The 20,431-nt window shown below is 44.3% G+C and overlaps 1 protein-coding gene and 1 non-coding gene across 2 annotated transcripts; one reads left to right on the top strand and one right to left on the bottom strand.

The window, feature by feature from the left end:
* The first annotated feature begins 5,745 nt into the window (after nt 1-5,745).
* On the top strand, nt 5,746-20,020 carry LOC149995009 (very-long-chain 3-oxoacyl-CoA reductase-like). Its single transcript, XM_090259706.1, has 11 exons — nt 5,746-6,106; nt 6,414-6,460; nt 8,289-8,364; nt 8,575-8,685; nt 8,839-8,906; nt 17,673-17,717; nt 17,933-17,967; nt 18,172-18,253; nt 18,636-18,701; nt 19,034-19,183; nt 19,380-20,020. The coding sequence occupies exons 1-11, from the start codon at nt 5,932-5,934 to the stop codon at nt 19,494-19,496; spliced, it is 972 nt and encodes a 323-aa protein (XP_090115832.1). The 5' UTR covers nt 5,746-5,931; the 3' UTR covers nt 19,497-20,020.
* On the bottom strand, nt 9,514-9,639 carry LOC149995010 (U4atac minor spliceosomal RNA). The gene has a single exon (XR_016507963.1). It is a non-coding gene; the product is annotated as a U4atac minor spliceosomal RNA (small nuclear RNA).
* Nucleotides 20,021-20,431: the final 411 nt, after the last annotated feature.

The raw sequence follows: 20,431 nt of genomic DNA, 5'->3' as shown, positions 1-20,431 counted from the left end.
TCTGAGGCCCTGGCTGGGTAACTCGGCTAGAGCGTCGTCCTGATATGCCACGGCTGTGGGTTCGATCCTCAGTCAGGGTGTGTCCGGGAGGCAACTGATCAGTGTGTGTGTGTGTGTCTATCTCACACACACCAATACAATATACTGTTTGAGTGAGGATTAATAATAAATAAATAGCTGCTCTTATCATCCTGCAATGGCCCTTTGAAGCCCCAAGGCAGTTGACCTCATCTCTAGCTCAGGAGGTCTTATATACCCATGTTCCCTTTCTGTCTCTGATTCTCTCCTGAGGGTGGGCGCTCTGACGCTCACATATGTATGCAGGGTTCCCATACATATGTATGTATTAAATGTGGTTACTCTTGCTAATCTGTCTAATGTCTGTTTGATTCTTAGACCAGCCTGAAGAACTTTGAGGGTGGAAGGTGGCAAAGGGGGACTTATGGTGGATGTGGGTTTTAATTTTTGTTCTGATTTCTGTTTTTTGTTTTGTTTTGTTTTGTTTGTTTGCTTTTAATCCTCACTGGAGGACATGCTTATTGATTTTAGAGAGAGAGGAAGGGGGAGAGAGAGAGATCAATCAGTTGCCTCCCATAAGCGCCTGGACGTTCTAGCCAACTGAGCCACATGGGCCAGGGCTTGATTTCTGTTTTTTAATCTTTTGGAGGGAAGTCCTAAAGCTAGTGGGAAAGCTCTTTTGTGTCCCTCTTTCAATTTGATCTTAGGTACCAATAGAACATTTGTTTAGGATGAAAGCTCTCTAAAATCTATTTGAAATGTAAAAGTTTTTCCAAATGAAAGGATCCCTCATCTGGCCACTGAAGAATAGAAACTTCACAGTGTATGCATTCCTATAGCGACCCACTCCAATAAGCCTTTTCATGGAAAGCCCCAGAGGTAACTCTCCTGGCTTAGGATACATTTTGCCCTGGATGCAAGAGACATCCTCAAAACATGTGCAGAAGATGTAGCCCCCATGATCCAAAAGGCTGTAGCCACAGAACCAGGCCAAAGTCCTATCCTATTTTTAAGATTCAGAGTTAGTTGCCTTTCAGAGTCAACAGAACAAAATTGCATTTCATGAAGCTGAAACAGAGAAAAGAACTTTGACCACCAACTGCACTTTAAACCAAAGTCTCCTCCTCCTCTCATGGAATCAAAGTGTAACTGAGTAGAAACTTTATTTTTTACATATGACATTTTCTCCTTTCTTTCCTTTTGGTTCAAACTGGCCTCATCCAGCCCTCTGGCTCACCTGCCTCCTTCTCCCTTGTAGGGCCACTCCCTTTATTTATTTTTTAAGGTTTTATTTATTTACTTAAAAAAATATTTTATTTATTTTCAGAGAGAGGAGAAGGGAGGGAGGGAGGGAGAGACGGAGAGAAACTGGGGGCCCAGCCTGCAACCCAGGCATGAGTCTTGACTGGGAATCGAGCTGGTGACCTTTCAGTTTGCAGGCTGGCACTCAATCCACTGAGCTGCACCAGCCAGCGCTTCTCCCTTTATTTTTAAGCCATTAGGGCAATGAGGTTCTGATCAGCATCCAATAATCTTCGGAACAAATCTTGATCACAGAGACAGAGTTTAGGTCAAACGAGAGATAACATCTAGGCCTCGGCTGTGTTTCAGCTCCAGACCCAGAAAAGCAGCGAAAGGATGCCATGGCTGACATCAGGACCAGATGCACCAGTCAGCTATGCCCTCCCCTAGCACCAACCAATCAGTAGAGACCATGACCTTGATCACGACCTTGACCACAACCCTAATTCCCTTAGTCGTCATGATTAGTGATTTTCCCCCCCTATATAACCCATCCCCTGGGAGCCATCGGAGAGAGAGGTCTTTGAGCATGAGCTCACCTGTGTCTCCGGGCATGGGCCACTTCCTGAAATGGACCCTTACTTTCTTTGCTGCAATCTCCTGCTCCTTTTTGGGCTCTGATGTGAGCAGGGAATGGACCCCTTCAGTTTGGTAACCAAAGGACAAGGACACAATTGGAACTTGAACACTGGGACCCTTTCAGAAGTGAAGAGTCAAGTCCAGGAAGATATGGTGCTGAGACCCCTTAACTGGCCAAGTTCCAAAGCTCTGCAATAACAACCTGCCCCTCCGGGGCTTCGGTGGTTCAGCACACCAGCCTCTTTCCCCGCACCCCTCATCCTCAGTCTTTACCTTGAAAAACCCTTAATGAAAAGCCATTGGGCAGTTGGGTTCTAAGTGACAGTTTCCTGGTCTCCTTGTTTGGCACCCGGCAAATGAAACGGCGTTAATTTCTCCGTTGCAAATCTCAGCTGATGTTCAGTGTTTGGCTTTGCGGCACATTGGGCAGGTGGACCCTTGTTTAGCTCAGTTCAGTAACAAAGCCACTTCCAAAGATAGGCTAAGAAAGCAAAGACCCTCATTTGCCAGAGGGTAAAAATCATGTTTGTGAAAACTTGTGTCTTTGGTCTCCCATAAAAATGAGACACCTCCGGTCACAGACCTGATCATCCTGACAATGGGCAGGTGATACTGGGAAGGCAATGAGGGTGAGACACCATGGCCCCTTATGGACTTGGATCCCTCCTTTTCTCTTTAAAGATTTTTTATTTATTGATTTGAGAGAGACATCAATTTGTTGTTCCACTTATTTATGCAATAATTGGTTGGGGTTGGGTTTTTTTTAATCCTTACCCGAGGACACTTTTTAAAAATTACTTTTACAGAGAGAGAGAGAGGAAGGGAGAGAGAAAAACATCCATGTGAGAGAGAAGCATCGATTGGTTGCGTCCTGTATACACGCAAACCAGGGATCAAACCTGCAACCTAGGTATGTACCCTGACTGGGAACCGAACCCACAACCCCTCAGTTATAGGATAATACTCCAACCAGCTGAGTCTCACTAGCCAGGGCTAACTTATAAGTTATTAATGTAATCATTACATCAACAGAATGGAAGAAGAAACTCATGATGGTTTCAAATGATGCAGAAAAAGCACTTGACAAAATTCAGCACTTTCATGATTAAAAACATTAAACAAACTAGAAATAATGTAATAAGGCCATAGATGGAATGTCTACAACTGACAGAAACTAGTGGTGAAAGACTGAAATCTTGTCTTCTAAGATCAGGAACATCCCCCTAAGACAAGGATGCCAGCTTTATTACTTCTATTTAACACAGTACTGGAAGTCCTAGCTGGAGCGATTAGGCAAGAAAAAGAAATGAAAGGCATCCAAATTTGAAAGAAAGAAAAATAATTATCTGCATTTGCAGACAACATGATCTTGTATGTAAAAAAAAACAAACATACTAAAGATTACACACACACACACAAGCCTGTTGGAATGAATAAAGGCATTTACAAATTTGCAGCATTCAAAATACACACAAAAAGCTGTGTGTTTCTATACAATAACAATAAACAAACCAAAGGATAATTTAAGAAAATAATTCCACTTACAATAGCATCAACAGTAATGAATAATAGCCCTGGCTGGTGTGGCTCAGTGGATTGAGAGTCAGCCTGTGAATTGAAGGGTCACTGGTTTGATTCCCAGTCAGGGCACATGCCTGGGTTGTGGGCCAGGTCCTTAGGGGTGTGTGAGAGGCAAGTCATCGATTTTTCTCTCACACATTGATGTCTCTCTCTCTCTCTCTCTCTCTCTCTCTCTCTCACTCTCTCTCTCTCTCTCTCTTTCCTCTTCCCCTCTCTCTATGAATAAATAAAAAATCTAAAAAATGTATGAAAAATAGAAATAAATTTAACCAAGGAGGTGAAAGTCTTGTAAACTGAAAAGTGTAAAATGTTGCTGAAATAATTAAAGAAGACACAAATGAATACACATTCTATATTCAAGGATCAGAAGACTTAATATTGTTAAGATGTCAATATTATCCAAAGTAATCTATAGATTCAGTGTAATTTCTATCAAAATTCCAACAGTGTTTTTTGCAGAAATAGAAAAATCCACCCTAAAGTTTGTATATAACCTCAGGGGACTGAATAGCCAAAAAGAAGTACAGAACTATAGTAATCAAAACAGCGTTGTACTGGCTTATGAACAGGCATATAGACCAATGGAATAGAATCCAGAATCCAGAAATAAAACCTCACATATACGGTCAGTTATTTTTGACAGGGATGCCAAGAGCATTCAATGGGGAAAGGATGGGCTTTTTGGCAAATGGTGCTGGAAACACTGGCTATTCACATGCAAAAAAAAAGAATTTGGTCCTTTTTATACTTTACACAAAAATTAAAATGAGTGAAAGATCTAACAGAGATAAAACTACACAACTTTTATAGAAGAGAAGAAAATATTCACAAATCATACATCTGATAGGGGATTAATATTTAAAATATATAAAGAACTCCTACAACTCAGCAACAAAAAAACAAAAAACCCCATTCAAATATGGGTAAAAGGTTTGAACAGACATTTCTCCAGGGAAGATACACAATACAATGGTTAGTAAACCCATGGGAAGATAGGTGCTCATTAGGGAAATGCAAATGGAAAGCATAGTCAGATACCACTTCCCTCTCCCTTAGGATGGCTATTATTTAAAACTACAACAGAAAGTCACAGTGTTGACGAGGAAGTGGAGAAATCGCCATCCGAGTGCATTCCTGGTGGGAATGTAAAATGGTACAGCTCCTATCGAAAACAATATGGAGCTTCCTCCGAAAGTTAAATATAGAATTACCATATGATGCAGCAATCCTACTTCCTGGTATATACCCCAAAGAATTGAAGGCAGGGACTCAAACAGATACGCGCACACAAGTGTTCGTGGTAGATTAGTCACAGTAGCAAAAGGCAGAAACATCCCAGATGTCCACCAGCTCATGAATGAATAAACAAACTCTGGTGTGCACATACAATGGCATGCTATTCAGCCATGATACATGCTGCAACAGAGACAAACACTGAGCACGAAGTGAAATAAGCCAGACACCAAAGGACAGCTATATGTCCCTAGCTGGTGTGGTTCAGTGGATTGAGTGCCAGCCTGCAAATCAAAGGGTCACCAGTTTGATTCCCAGTCAGGGCACGTGCTGGGGTTACAGGCCAGTTTCCCAGCTGCGGACATGTGAGAGGCAACCATACACTAATGTTTCTCTTCTTCTCTTTCTCTCTCCCTTCCCCTCTCTTTAAAGCTAAGTAAATAAATAAAAATTTTAAAAGGACAGATATATATGATTTCTCTTATACGAAGCATGTAGAATATGGAAATTTATCAACACAGAAAGTAGAATAAAGATTACCAGGACCTGGGGGAAGGAAGGATGGGGACTGATTATTTAATGGGTACAGAGTGTTTATTTGGGGTCATGAACTATTTCTGGAAATGGATAATGGTGATGGTTGCACACACTGTATACTTAATGTTGATGAATGGTACACTGAAAAAGAGTTAAAATGGGAAATTTTATGTGGTGTATATTGTGCCACAATAATAATAATTAATAAACATCAAAAACAAGTTAAAAAAAGAAAGGTGTCAAGGGGGAAATGAGGAGCCAGGTCACGTAAAGTCACTGTAAGGGCTTTGACTTCTGTTCTGCCTGAGCAGCCAATCTCCATAAAGGTCATGGTTCTCTGGGAAACTCTGTGTATTGACGAGTGAGGTCCCCAGCAGCCCCTAAGGTGAGTTCAGTGACCCAAGCCAAGGTCACGCGTGGGCCTGCTTTACCCAGCCCTGGGGGAGGCGCCATCAGGCCTGCGCAGCGGAGGGGGAGCGCGGCACTCGGCCCTAACCCGGCCGGTGCTGGGGCTGGTGGGCATGGCTCGTGGTCTAGAATGAAGAACGGGGCTTGTGGCTAGAGTGAGGGGCGGGCCGAATACTTGCCCTGTGGGAGGGGCTCACGCGGAGGGGGCAGGTGAGGGCGGAGAATAGCTGCACCTGAAGGCAGCCTCCTAGTTTTGGCCCCGGGTCTGGTGCGATGGAGCGGGCTGCGATGGAATCGGAGTGGGACCCGCTGAGAGCGCTGGGGGCGGTGACGGCCGTGTGCCTGCTGCTGTGGGCGACTTGGGAGGTGGGCAGCACGGTCTATGTGTACCTGCTGCCCCAGGTTCGCCGGGGTGCCCCGTGGCTCCGGGCGCACGGAGCCTGGGCAGGTGAGAGGCAAGGGCTCTGTGCCCGGCGGGAGAGGATGGGGGCCGCAGAAGCGGGGACAGGTGACAGGCGAGGGCCCCCAATCCAAGCAGAGGCAGAGTTCAGCTCTGAAAGCAAAAACGAAGGCTGGGTCGACCAGGGCAAGGGAGGCATGGGGTCCCCGAAACCGTGCAGGGGAGGGGAGAAGTTGTCAGATACGGGGAATGAGGGATAACGACAAGAACGGTGTGGCGTTGGGGCTCAGTGAGAGGGACTGAGGCTGGGCCAAGCGTCAGGCTACCGCTCTTGCTCGTTCTTCTCTCCTCTCAGTGGTGACGGGAGCCACCAACGGTATCGGCAAGGCCTATGCACACGAGGTGAGCCAGGGCCTGGAGTTTTGGGGGGGGGGGGTCTCCCCGTCCGGTCCGTGTGGTCAGCTGCCCCTGTTAGACTGAGAAGCGCGCACTTTACCCGGCTCCCTCGGACGTCCTCTAATTCAGGAAGCCTTTCCTCTGCCCTGCAGCCTGAAAGAGAGTTAAAATGGCAAATTTTATGTGGCGTATATTGTGCCACAATAATAATAATAATTAATAAACATCAAAAACAAGTTAAAAAAAGAAAGGTGTCAAGGGGGAAATGAGGAGCCAGGTCACGTAAAGTCACTGTAAGGGCTTTGACTTCTGTTCTGCCTGAGCAGCCAATCTCCATAAAGGTCATGGTTCTCTGGGAAACTCTGTGTATTGACAAGTGAGGTCCCCAGCAGCCCCTAAGGTGAGTTCAGTGACCCAAGCCAAGGTCACGCGTGGGCCTGCTTTACCCAGCCCTGGGGGAGGCGCCATCAGGCCTGCGCAGCGGAGGGGGACCGCGGCACTCGGCCCTAACCCGGCCGGTGCTGGGGCTGGTGGGCATGGCTCGTGGTCTAGAATGAAGAACGGGGCTTGTGGCTAGAGTGAGGGGCGGGCCGAATACTTGCCCTGTGGGAGGGGCTCACGCGGAGGGGGCAGGTGAGGGCGGAGAATAGCTGCACCTGAAGGCAGCCTCCTAGTTTTTGGCCCCGGGCCTTACCTCTGGCTTCTGCAGCTTCTCAGCATCCCCCCATCATCGTCCAGGTTCATTCATTCAAAGCAAATTTATTGACTTACCTGTTTTGTTGGGGATGTTTGCGTTCTAGTTTATGAGGGATGTTGGTTTGTAGTTTTCTTGTAACATCTTTAGACTTTGGTATTAGAGTAATACTGGCCTCAGAAAATAAATCACCACAAGATTCTTGATCAGAACACCTCAAAGAACGGAGAGCTGCGATGACTGAGGTGGGGTTGAACTGAGGGAGGAACAGGTCGGTGGGAAACAGAGAGGGGTTTAGTGAGGGCCATTTTAAGTCTGAGATTCCGGGTGGGTGCCCGAGTTGGGAAGCGTGCAGCTGGGTGTGCCACCATGGAGTTCCGAGGGAATGTCCTGGTGAAGATACACATTTAAGCACCATCAACCTCTCAATGTCACATAAAGTCACCAGACACATTGGCAAGGCAGAAGTAAAGTGGTCTCTGTTCACAGCATGATTGTTTACACAGAAAATTCCAAGAAATCTCAAAAAAACAAAAACCCTATAAGAACCAAGAAGTGACCTTAGCTAAAAGGTCAAAAGTTTGGAGTCATACCTACGTCCAATCTTTTCCCTAGGGAGTCAAGGCAGGTTCTGAGCAGGAGAGGGAGGGGCAGATTTGTGCTTTAGAAAGAGCCCTCTGGCTGCTGAATGGGACTGAGTCTGTCATGGGCACCCTGTGTCCCCAGCGCCACCCAGCAAAGAGCAGGTGCCAGCACACACATTTTGAATAAATGTATGAATGAAGAAAGGAGCGAACGCCTGAATTATCGGATTCGTATATCACTGAGAATGAAAGCCAAGGCCTTTCCCGGGGCATCCCAAGCTCTATGATCTGCTCCCTTGCCCACCTCACTGAGCTGCTATACAATAGGTCACTTCGCTCAGTGCTCGCTGGACCCCATACTGTCCTCTAAGATGCCAGCCTTTGTGCAAGGGCCTTTGCACATGCTGTTCCATCTGCCTGGAATACTTTTTCCCCAGAAGGCGTGTTCCTGCAGGGCAGGCCTTTGTTTTTCTCTTTTGTTCAGCTCTGCAGCATGCAGTCAGCACACAGTACATACCCGCGGAGTTAATGAATAAACGATTGAATCCCCCCACAGCTCGCCCGGAGAGGTCTGAACATCGTCCTCGTCAGTCGAAACCTGAGCAAGTTGGAGCGTGAGGCAAAGGAGATTGGTGACTGCCAGAGGGGGCCGGCTGGGAAAGTTGGAAACAGGGGTGGGCTAGGTGGGGGCGTGGTCGGGGCGGAGTCAGGGGCGTGGCTTCAGCTGCCTCTGGGCCAAGGGACGGGAGGATGAGACAGAGGCTGGGGCTGAACCCGCGGACAGGGGGCAGAGTGGGACTGGTTCCAGCTCAGGGCCTGGCTCCCACTACTGCTCTTCCCAGAGCGGCGTTATGGCAGGGTCACTCGAGTCATCCAGGCCGACTTCACCGGTGGCTTGGAGATCTACGAGGCCATTAAGGCAGGACTGAAGGACCTGGAGATTGGAGTTCTGGGTATGTCCCCAAGCCTGCTTGGAGGCGCCATGCCCTCGAGAGCCCACATGCTCACCCTGACCCGGAGCCCTCCGTGGTCGCCCTCCTTCTGGCCCCAGCCGGTCTCCCTGCGACTGATGGAGTGACGTAAACAACTTACCCTCTCTCGCTCAGTGAACAATGTGGGCATGCTCTACGCAAAAGGCGCAGTGAAACTGCTCGACTGCGAGAACGTCGCCAAAGTGAGTGAAACCGCGTGCGCGCCCGCCCAGCACCTCTTGCTTCCACTACTGCCCTCTGTTGGGAAACCCACACAGTAGTTAGCTTTGTCAGAACGAGGCACTCTGTGGCCGATTCTCTGGGCAAATTGTTTTCCAAGCCGCACGTCTCTGATGTCTAGGACGTGAAGGAGGTCCTCTGTGATAGGGCGCCCTTCTGCATTGCCCAGCTAATGTAACTGCTCAGGTTCTCTGGTTCTGCGCTTCTATAGTCCCCGGTGCTAACTTTAGGGGGTAATGACCCACATGGGAAAACGAGTGCCCGTCATTTAGAGTCCGTGGTTTTCTAAATTTTTATTTGGGATCATTCTTGAACCCACGGCTTCTTTTTTCTTAATCACCTGTAGGGATATCTCCATACTTCTGATGGAGTCACATGATCTCTTGTACAGAGGGAGAGAGAGAGAGAGAGAGAGAGAGATTCGTTGTTCTCTTATTTATGCATTCATTGGTTGATTCTTGTATGTGCCCTGACCGGGGACTGTATCCACAACCTTGGCATATTGCGATGGTTCCCTAACCAAGTCACAGAGTTCTACAAGCATTGTTAAAGATAACTCATACTTTTATTTTCTCCAAACACCGCACCAAGGTAAAGCAGAGCTCTGGCTGATTCGAGTGTGTTGTTTAGGCATTAGCAGCACTGCCCTCACTACATGCTCATTGAATAGTAGCACAACCCCAAGAAAAGGATGGTTAGATACCTCATACTTTTAAATAATATATTTATAGGGTACATATTGATTTCTGAGTTTTAGCCATTATTTAGTGACTGCACACAAGGCAAGGTGAGGAGTAGTTTCTGTGCCCACACCACAAACACACTCCTTCCCAGGCTCTGGTCCCCAGCAAGATATTTCATAGATGTGGCTACAAGATCACATTGCTGTGCATATGAAAACACTGTCCACAGCTGAGCCATGTAGTGGCTATGATGAATTTTCCTTTCTTTAACAACTTTGTCTTCGTTTTGCACATACTTGGGTTTCTGTGTACTTACTCTTACTTCAACTCCAAACTGTAACCCAAAACTATTTTAAAAGTTCAAGCAACTTCATTTTCTTTCTAGACTACTTACCCCCTTTGCCACAACTCCTGGGACCTCCCTTAATCTTTTCCCTAGGAAGCCCCTGTTTTCTCTATCATAGGCCATAGCACTTTTTCGTTTACTCCTTCATTTTGTTAGAACGCATCCTCCAGTAGCTGCCTGATAAAGAATGCATGAACAGTAAAATTTCTGGCTCTATTTTCTATCACTTATGTGACTTCAGAGGAATGACTTTATTTCTCTGAGCCTCAGTTTCGTATTGATAAAATGGGAATAAATATTTTTACTGACCTTACAGGGCCGTTATAACAATGGGATGAAATGATGTACATAACTTTAAGTTGTGTGCTCCATAAGTGTTAGCTATTATTATTAGACAGAGACAAAACACAAGATCGAAATGGTTTTAAACTTTTAAATATTATTATTTCAAAGTAATGCTTATGCTCATGTTATTGAATTTAAAGGGAGGCTACCTGTGTATTCTGCCTCTGGTATTAGAGGAGGTTGTTGTTTGAGACTAACCCTGCAAATGAGAATAAAAAAATATTTTTAAAACAATTGTTTGAGGGCATATTATATAACTCTTAAAGGAATGAGGAGTTGGCCCTGGCCGGTGTGGCTCAGTGGACTGAGCACCAACCTGCCAACCAAAAGGTCTCTGGTTCGATTCCTGGTTAGGGCACATGCCTGGGTTGCAGGCTGTGTCCCCAGTTGGGGGCATGTGAGAGGCAACAAATGGATGCTTCTCTTCCTCTCTTTCTCTCTTCCTTCCTCCTCTCTAAAAATAAGTAAAATCTTAAAAAAAAAAAAAAAAAAGAAAGAAAGAAAGGAAAAAGAAAACAAATGAAAGTTTGTAGTACCAAGATTTGAGGAGAGAGAGAATCCAGAGAGGTAAATCTGATATTTGGAGCAACATTTCCCTTCAAGTGGCTGAGAGTTTTAAAATTAAGCAGAGCTTTCAATATATTGTTGGAACTGCAACAAATAATATAGTTCAAAGCTTTGGAAAATATGCTAGGCTTTTGGTTGTTACCCTGAAGAACTATAATCTAGGAGTTAGGGTAAAGTAGAAATACACTAAGTTTCACAGGAACTGAAACTGGGTTTCAAATGATTTCGATCTGGTTCGAGATTAAGGTGATCTGATATTTTAGCACCCTTCCCCCGGTTTAGCTGCCTGGAAGAAGCAAAAGAATCCATTATCTTTAGGGGAAAATATACAATAGACCCTTGAACAACCTAGGATTGAACCAGCCAGGTCTACTTACATGTGGTTTTTTGTTTTTTGTTTTTTTTTCAATTGTCCTTCAAGTAATCTGCTCAGTTCAATTGACCCAGGCAGTTCAAACCCATGTTGTTCAAGGGTCAACTGTGGTCCAGAACTTCAAATTAACAATACAATTATTTCTTTAAGTATCCAGCATTCAATGAAATATAATGAGGGATATTAGAAGGAAAATCATGGCTGTAAACCAAAGAGATCATAATGCAAACAGATACACATGTGACCAAGATAATGGAAATAACAGCAGAGATTTTTACAATTTTGGTAAAATACGTATAGCATAAAATTTACCGTTTAAAAGTGTACAACTTGGTGGCATTATGTACATTCACAACATTGCGTAGCTATAACTGCTATCTCCAGAAATTTTTCATCATCCCAAACAGAAACGTGGGACCTATTGAACAATAACCCCCCATTCTTTCCTACTCCTGGCCCCTGTTCTACTTTCTGTCTCTTTGAATTTGCTGATTCTAGATACCGCATACATGGGGGATCATAGAATACTTTTTCTTTTATGCCTGGCTTATTCCACTTTAGCATAATTTTTTCAGTTTCATTTATGTTATGGCAAGTTTCAGAACTTCATTTCTATTATTTTTTAATTATAGCAATATACATGATATAACATTTGTCATTTTAACCATATTTAAGTGGATAGTTCAGTGACATTAAATACATTCTCATGGTTGTGAAACCATCACCACTATCCATCTCTAGAACTTTTTCAATATCCCATACTGAAATCTGTACCCATTAAACAATAGCTCCCCATTTCTCCCTACTCCCAGCTCCTGGAAACCACCATTTTGCTTTCAGTCTTTATGAATTTGACTACTTTAGGTATTTTATATAGATGGAACCATACAGTGTCTGTTCTTTTGTGTCTGGTGTATTTCACTTAGCATAATATTGTCAAGGTTCATCGATATTATAGCATGTATCACAATTTTTTTTCTTTTTAAGACAATAATATTCCATTGCATATGTACACATTTTCTTTATCCATTCATTCATTTGTTGGACACTCGGGCTGTTTCTACCTTTTGGCTGTTGTGAACAATGTTGCTGTGAACATTGGTGTACAAATATCTGTTTGTGTCCTGCCTTTTAATTTTTTTGGGCATATACCCAGAAGTGGGAATGATGTACGCAAGATTAGTTTAGCTATTTAGAGTCTCTTGAGATTACATATAAATTTTAGTGTGGACTTTTCTATTTCTGAAAAAAAAAAAAAAACGCTGTTAAGATTTTGATAGAGATTGCATTTAATTTATAGTTCATTTTGAATAGTGTTGATATCTTAGCAATATTGTCTTCCAATCCATGTACATGGGATGTCTTTCCAACTATTTATCTATTCTCTAATATTTTTCAGAAACGTTTTGTATTTTTTCAATATATAAGCCTTTCCTGCTTGCTTTAGTTAATTCGGAAGCATATTTATTCTCTTTGATACTATTTTAAATGGAATCATGTATATAACATCCCTTTTGGATTGTTCATTGTTAGTGTATAGAAATGCAACAGATTTGTGTGTGTGTATGTGTGTGTGTGTGTGTTGATTTTTTATTCTGCTACTTTGCAAATTCATTTATTAGTTCTCACTGTTTTGTGTGGAATCTTTAAGATTTTCTACATAAAGATTATATCATCTGTGAACAGAGATAATTTTACTTTTTCCTTTACAATTTGGATGCCTTTGGTTTCTTTTTCTTGCTTAATTGCTCTGGCTGGAACTTCTAATACTATGTTGAATAGAAATGGTAAAAGTAGGAAAAGCTTTCAGTATTTCACTATTAAGTATGATGTTAGTTGTGGGCTTTTCAGGTTTATTGTACATATATTTATTATGTTGAAGCAATTTTCTACTATTCCTAAGTTATTGAGTGTTTTAATCATGAAAGGGTGTTGAATTTTGTCAGATGCTTTTCCCATGCCAATTGAGGTGATAATATGGCTTTTCCCTTTATTTTATTAATGTGTTATATTATGTTAATTAATTTTATTTTTAAGAATTCTCACCCAAGGATATGTTTATTGATTTGGGAGAGAGAGAGGGAAGGGGAGAGAGAGAGAAACATCAATGTGAGAGAGAAACATCAACTGGTTGCTTCCTATAGGCACCCAAACCGGGGATTGAACCCACAACCTAGGTATGTGTCCTGACCGGAAGTTGAACCTGCAGCCTTTTGGCGTATGGGACGACACTCCAACCAACTGAGCCACCCAGCTAGGACTTCATGAATCAATATCCCTATGTCGAACCATCCCTGCATTCCAGGAATATATCCCACTTGATCATGAAGTATAATGCTCTCAATATGCTGCTGAATTCAGTTTGCTAGTATTTTGTTGAAGATTTTTACATCAATGTTCAAAAGGGAGATTAGTCTGCAGATTTATTCTCTTGTAGTGTCTTTGTCTGGTTTTGGCATCAAGGCAATGCTGGCCTCATAGAATGTTAGGAAGTGTTCTCTCCTCATGAACTTTTAAAAAAGATTTTATTTATTTATTTTTAGAGAGAGGGGAAGGGAGGGAGAAAGAGAGGGAAAGAAGAATTAATATGTGAGAGTTACGTTGATCAATTGCAACCCAGGCATGTGCCCTGACTGGGAATTGAACCAGGAACCTTTTGGTTTGCAGGCCGACACTTAATCCACTGAGCCATACCAGCCAGGGCTTTAATTCTTCAAAAGAATTTAAGAAGGATTGGCACTAGTTCTTTAAATGTTTGTTAAAATTAATCAGTGAAGCCATCTGTTCAGGGATTTTCTTTCTGGGCAAGTTTTTGATTATCGATTTAAGCTCCTTACTAGCTATAGGTCACTGAGTGATCACAGAGATAATGAAACAGGACTTCTGGGGTCACACAAAGAAGTACACATTTTGCAAAAACAGTTTGGAAAAGTCACAAATAGATGGCTGCAGCCTCGGCAAGCAAAAATCAGCAACCTTTGATGAAATCTCAAGAGTTAATATATTATAGTACTTAGAATGTCCAGTTATCAACCAAAAAATTAAAACCATACAAAAAAACAGGAAAGTATGGTCCATGAATAGTAAAGAAATAGTTTCACAGAAACCATCCCTGAGGAAACCCAGACATTGCTAGTCAAAGACATTAAGTCAGCTGTCTTAAATATGCTCCATAAGCTAAAGGAAACCATAGACAAAGAACTGATGGACATCAGGAAAATGATACATAAACAAAATGTGGATATCAATAAAGAGAGAGCAATTATTAAAAGGAACAGTACAGAAATTATGTAGCTGAAAAGTTCAATAATTGAAATAAAAAATTCACTGAGCCAGTGAATATATCATGGAGTCCCTATAAAAAAGGGAGGAAAGAGAGAAAAGAGCAGAAATAAATTTGAAGAAGTAATGATTGAAGCCTTGCCAAATCTAATAAAACATACATGTCCAAGAAGTTCAACAAACACCAAGCAGGATAAAACTCAAGGAGACCAAGACACATTATAGTCAAACTGTCAAAACTCAAAGAAAATTTTGAAAGCAGCAAGAGTGAAGTGACTCATCATGAACAAATGATGCTCAAGAGGATTAACAGCTAATCTCCCATTAGAAACCATGGAGGCCAGAATACAGTGGGATACATATTTAAAGTCCTAAAAAACATACCCTCCCTTCAGAAAAAACTGTCAACCAATAATCCTATGTCTAGCAAAACTATTCTTCAAGAATGAGGGGCCCTGACTGGTGTGGCTCAGTGACTGAGCCCTGGCCTGTGAACCAAAAGGTTGCCTGTTCAGTTCCCAGTCAGAGCACATGCCTGGGTTGCAGGCCAGGTCCTTCGGTGGGGGCATGCAATAGGCAACTGATCGATGTTTCTCTCATACATCGATGTTTCTCTCCCTCCCTTCCTCTCTCTCTAAAAATAAATAAATAAATTAATTAAAAAGATCGAGGGGAAAGTTAAGACATTCCCAGGTAAACAAAGCTAAGAGAGATCATCACCACTAGACCTGTTCCATAAGAAATGCTCAAGGGAGTCCTTTAGGCTGAAATTAAAAACAAACAAACAAACAAAAAAACCCACTAGAAGACAACTCAAAGCCATAAGAAGAAATAGACATATTAAGATATCTACAAAAGTAAACAAAAAAGCCAGCATTATTTTACTTTTTGTTTGTAACTCCTATTTTTTCTGTTTAAAAGGCAAAACTATAAAATAACCATTATAAATGATGATTCAATATATGTATATATAGCAAAATAACCAGCACAGTAAGGTTGGTTAACACATCCATCACCTCATATGATTACTACTGGGAAAGATTTCTTAAACAGCAAACAAAGGGCACAAGACAGGAAGGAAGGGATCAATGAACAGGATTACATTAAAATTAAGAACTCTTATTCATTCAAAGACACAAACAGGTGGATGGAAGAGCCAGCCACAGAATGGGAAAAGCTATTTGCAGCACACATAACTACCACCATCAAAATGTATGTGGATACATATCTTTTAAAAATGCTAACAATCCAGTGAAAAATGAGGGCCACATTTGATAGGCATTCTACAAAAGAGGAAATCCAAACGGCCAATGAAAATGTGAAAACTTATTCAATATCATTCGTAGCAGGGAACTACAAATTCAAACCAGACTGAAATACAACTACACAGCCACGAAAATGGTTAACATTGAAAGTATTGGCAATACCAAGTGTAGTCGGGATGTGGAACAACTAGAATTCTTAAGCTTTGCTAGTGGACATATAACTGTGGACAATTTGGGGAAAACTGTTTGGCGATACCTTAAGATTGGAAATACACGTCCTGGCTGGTGTGGCTCAGTGGACTGAGTGCCAACCTACGAACTAAAGAGTCGCCAGTTCGATTCCCAGTCAGGGCGCATGCCTGGGTTGCTGGCCAGGTCCCCAGTTGGGGGCATGTGAGAGGCAACCACACATTGATGTTTCTCTCCTTCTCTCCCTCCCTTCCCCTCTCTCTAAAAATAAATAAATAAAATATTTTTTAAAAATCTCAACAACAAAACAAAAAGACTGGAAATACGCATTGTCTGTCACTCCTCCATTTCACTCCTGGTTGTACATGAACGCACACGTGCTCCAAAGACACCTTCAGGAGTGTTTCTGGATAAATTGTGACAGCTCCAAACTTGACCCAACCTAAATGTCTATCAGTAGGTGAATAGAGAAATAACACATGCCATATTCACACAATATGAAGTTACGGCAATGAACATAAAGAAAGTTCTGCTTTCACGCAACATGGATGAATCCTATAATGTTTAGCAGAGGAAGCCAGGGATAAAAGAGGGTAGAGTGTATGGTTCCAATTACATGAAGTTCAGAACTGGACGAAAGTATTGTAGAGCGTTTTAGAGGTCACAGCGGTGGTTAACCGGAGAGGAGGCAAGGGTCATGGCTGCCAGGCAGGAAGAGTCTGGGAAACTGTCAATACTTTATTTCTTCATAGGGGTAGAGATGAAAGATTTGTGTTAATATTTTACACTAAAAATCTATGCACTTCGGTGTGTGTATGGTGTACTTCTAGCAAACGTTTATGGGTCAAGCCCTGACTAGTGTGGCTCAGTTGGCTGGGTGTTGTCTCAGTCGTGGGTTCAATCCCTGGTGAGGGCACATGCCTGGGTTTTAGGTTTGGTCCCTGGTTGGGGCACTTACAAGAGACAACTGATGGATGTTTCTCTCTCACATCTACGTTTCTCTCCCTCTCTTTCTTTCTCCCTTACACCTCTCTCTAAAACTAAATAAATAAAATCTTCAAAGAAAAGGTTTATGGATCAGAAAATCCAGAGGGAGTGTATGAAACGAAGGTGAAAAATCTCCCTTTTCCCTCCAAACCGTTCCCCCAAAGTGACTCCCCAATTAAAAGCGTGGTGGGTATTTTTTTTCTTTATGCATATGGAAACAGGTATGTGTCATTTTAATCCAGACGTCAGCAGCCTACGGTTCTGCTCTGTACCTTTTACAAGTAGCCAAGTATCTTGGGGATCATTCTAATCAGAAGAAAACGCTGACCCATTCTTTTCACTTGGTGCACAGCGATGTATCCATAGGCCACACCGTATTTATTTAGTCATTCCACCAGGGTTGAGCGTTCGGCATTGTTTGCTATTATCTGTGACTACAGATAGTGTTGCAACCGATATCTCTGGACATAATTCATTTCCCACATGTGTGAGTATCTTGGAAAGAAATAAACGTCCGGAAGTGGATTTGATGGGTCGAAGGGTACGTGCATTTTAAATTCTAGTAGATCCTACTTAAAAAAAAAAAAAATGTGTTTCATCTTAAAAGAAAAGTAAGCTAGGAAATAAGAAAAGGCGAGAATTGAGGCAGGGTTGGCGAAGGGAGGGACCGACGGTTCTGTTTTCTTCCCCAGAGACTCTCGGATATTATAAACTGCAACATCATGTCCGTGGCCCAGGTGAGACCGGGCGAGGAGGAGCCAAGTGCAAGGCCAGCATAGCTCGGGTCGCCCTGGGTGATCCCCGGAATCCCCCTCCCCGCCCGGCGAAGGCGGTAGGGGAATTTCCCCCCAGAAGAGATGGGGGGTGGGAGTGAAATGGAGGAGGAGGAGGAGGAGGAGGCAGAGGAAAGGATTGGAAGGGAAAGGCGGGCCCTTCCCACTGTGCCCCACAGATGACCGCGATTGTGCTGCCCCACATGGTCGCCAGGTGAGAGGCCGCGCTGTCCCCTTCCGCTCCGGCTCCGCCCCCAGCCGGCCCCCAGGCTCCCCCTTTCCCGGCTGCCGCTCCCGCGCTCCCAGCCCTTCCCCTTCGCTCTGACGCCTCTCGGGCTGGGGCGAGGCTCGGGGCGGAGGCGGGGGAATCACCCGGGTCCTCTCTTCCCCACCCCCCCGCGAATGCTTCCTCCTCCAGGAGCAAAGGCATCATCATCAACATCTCTTCAATTCTGAGCAAGAAACCCTATCCTTTTTTATCAGCGTACTCAGCCACTAAGGTGCGCAGGCCCCGCAGACCCGGGCTGGGGGGCCCCTGCCGCACCCCCGAAGGCGTGTGTGTGTGTTTATATGACGTCTGGACAGTCCAGCAGATTTTTTTTTTTTTTTAAGAGAAGCGGAGGCTAGGAGACGAGGGAACAAGGGAGCGGGAAGGAGCGCCGAGGCCGGCCGGGGGGGACACAGAGCGGGTGACGGGGACAGAGCGGGGCTGAGAGCGCGGAAGCCTTCAGGGCTGAGGCGAGGGCTCGGGGCTGGAGCTTGGGGACCTTCTGGAGCCAAGCGGGGTTCTGGGAGCAAGGGCGGCGCTGGGGCAGGGACAGGCTCGAGGAGTCTGCGCGCGGAGGCTCGCGAGCCGGGGACCGGCTTCTCCTTCCTCCGCAGGCCTTCGTGCGAAGCTTCTCACGGGCAGTGGGCGCGGAGTACTCCCCTCACGGGGTCCTCATTCAGGTGCCTGACCGCGGGGCGGGGCTCACAAGGGACGGGACCTGAGTGGCCGCTGTGAAGGCGAGGGGCTCCGGCAGGGTGTAGGGGCTGAGAGACAGCGGAGGCCCACGGGGCTGGGGCAGGGGCGGTCAGAGAGGACCGCGACGCCGACACTCGAGCGGAGCCGTTCCCAAGAGACTGGTAGCTTCGGGGGCGTGGCCTTGGGGCGGGGCCTGGAGGGGGCGGGGCCTGGAGGGGCCGGCAGCAAGTGGGTGGGACTCTGGGATTCTCAGTGAGAGCCTGGGAACTTAGGCTGGGGTGAGAGGGGAGTTTTTCCCTGTACCCACTTCCTGCAGACAGTGAACCCCTTCATGGTCGAATCAAGTATGACCGCTCACATAAAATACCGGCTGACTGTAACTAATTCTGAAGACTACGCTCGGCAGGCCTTGGACACCCTTGGCCTCACCTCCCAAACCTCTGGATGCTTCAGCCACGCTGTGCAGGTGCCTCCATGGGGAAACTGTGGGCATAGAGCTGGATGGGACAATCCCTGGCCCAGGTCCACTAGTCCTCTCTCTGAACTGAGGAGATGTCCAGAGGAGGGGAGGGCCCCCACCTTGGGCTGGGGAGACAGGAGAAAAGATGGGGGGGAACCTACAGGTGGAGTATATCCTGATTCCTGGTCCCTCTTCTTCCCAGAGTCCCCTGTTGGCTCTCCTGCCCAGTTGGTTTTCTCTCAGTCGCTGGGGAGTAAAGTTTTTATTTCTGTTGAACAAAGCTATTACAAGGGTAAAACCCTCTGATAAAAGGCCTTGAAGGCCACTTGCCGGCCCCCCACCCCAATCCTGGGCCAGGGCTGTTGATGTTAGCACAGATGTCCCACAAGTGTGAAGAGAGGACAAGCAGGCCCATGGAAGAGAATTGGACACCAGCGATTTTCAACCTTTTTCATATTATGGCACACATAAACTAATTACTAAAATTCTGGGGCACATCAAAAAGTATATTTTTTGCTGATCTGGCCAAAAAATGGGTATGATTTTGATTCATTCACACTAAACGACTACTGATGTGTTGATTGTTGTCATTCTTTTATTTGGCAATCTAAAGGAAATGAGGTCAGTGCCCCTGACTGAAGAGTCAGCTGTCGCCTACTTTAAAAATTATTGTGGCACACCAGTTGAAAACTGCTTATACATAAATATATGTATATATAAATAATTGTAGTGGTGATGGTCGCAAAACTTTGTGAATACACTAAAAACCACTAAACGTACACATTTAAAGGATGGATTTTATGGTATGTGAATTATATTTCAATAAAACATTTTAAAAATAGAGACTCCCCCACGTGTGTGTGTGTGTGTGTGTGTATAAGTTGGATCCATTCCTCACACTGTGCACCTGTGTAAATGAACCAGAAATCCCATGTAATAATGGAAACATAACTAGAGTACATGAATGAATTCCTTTCCATTTTGGGAGTGAAAGAATCTTTCTAATTTATACAAAAAATTAAAAGCAACAACAGAAAGAATCATATTGAACTCTAGTTCATGATGTGTGGGAATTATTTAAAGAAGATGTACTGATGTCTGCAACTTACCTCAAAATGCGTCAGAAATGCATTAGATAAATCAGCAGATAAATAGAGTGATGGATAGAAATAAGATAAAACAAGTATGTTAAAATATTGGTAATAGAATCTAAAGTGGTAGGCACATGGGTGTTCATTGTAGACGTCTTTGAGC

The sequence above is a fragment of the Furipterus horrens genome, unplaced genomic scaffold (genome assembly GCF_987537825.1).
Source record: "Furipterus horrens unplaced genomic scaffold, mFurHor1.1.pri manual_scaffold_13, whole genome shotgun sequence".
Taxonomy (NCBI): Eukaryota; Metazoa; Chordata; class Mammalia; order Chiroptera; family Furipteridae; genus Furipterus; species Furipterus horrens.
The sequence above is the reverse complement of the archived record's forward strand: the minus strand, read 5'-3'. Positions and strand labels throughout refer to the sequence as shown.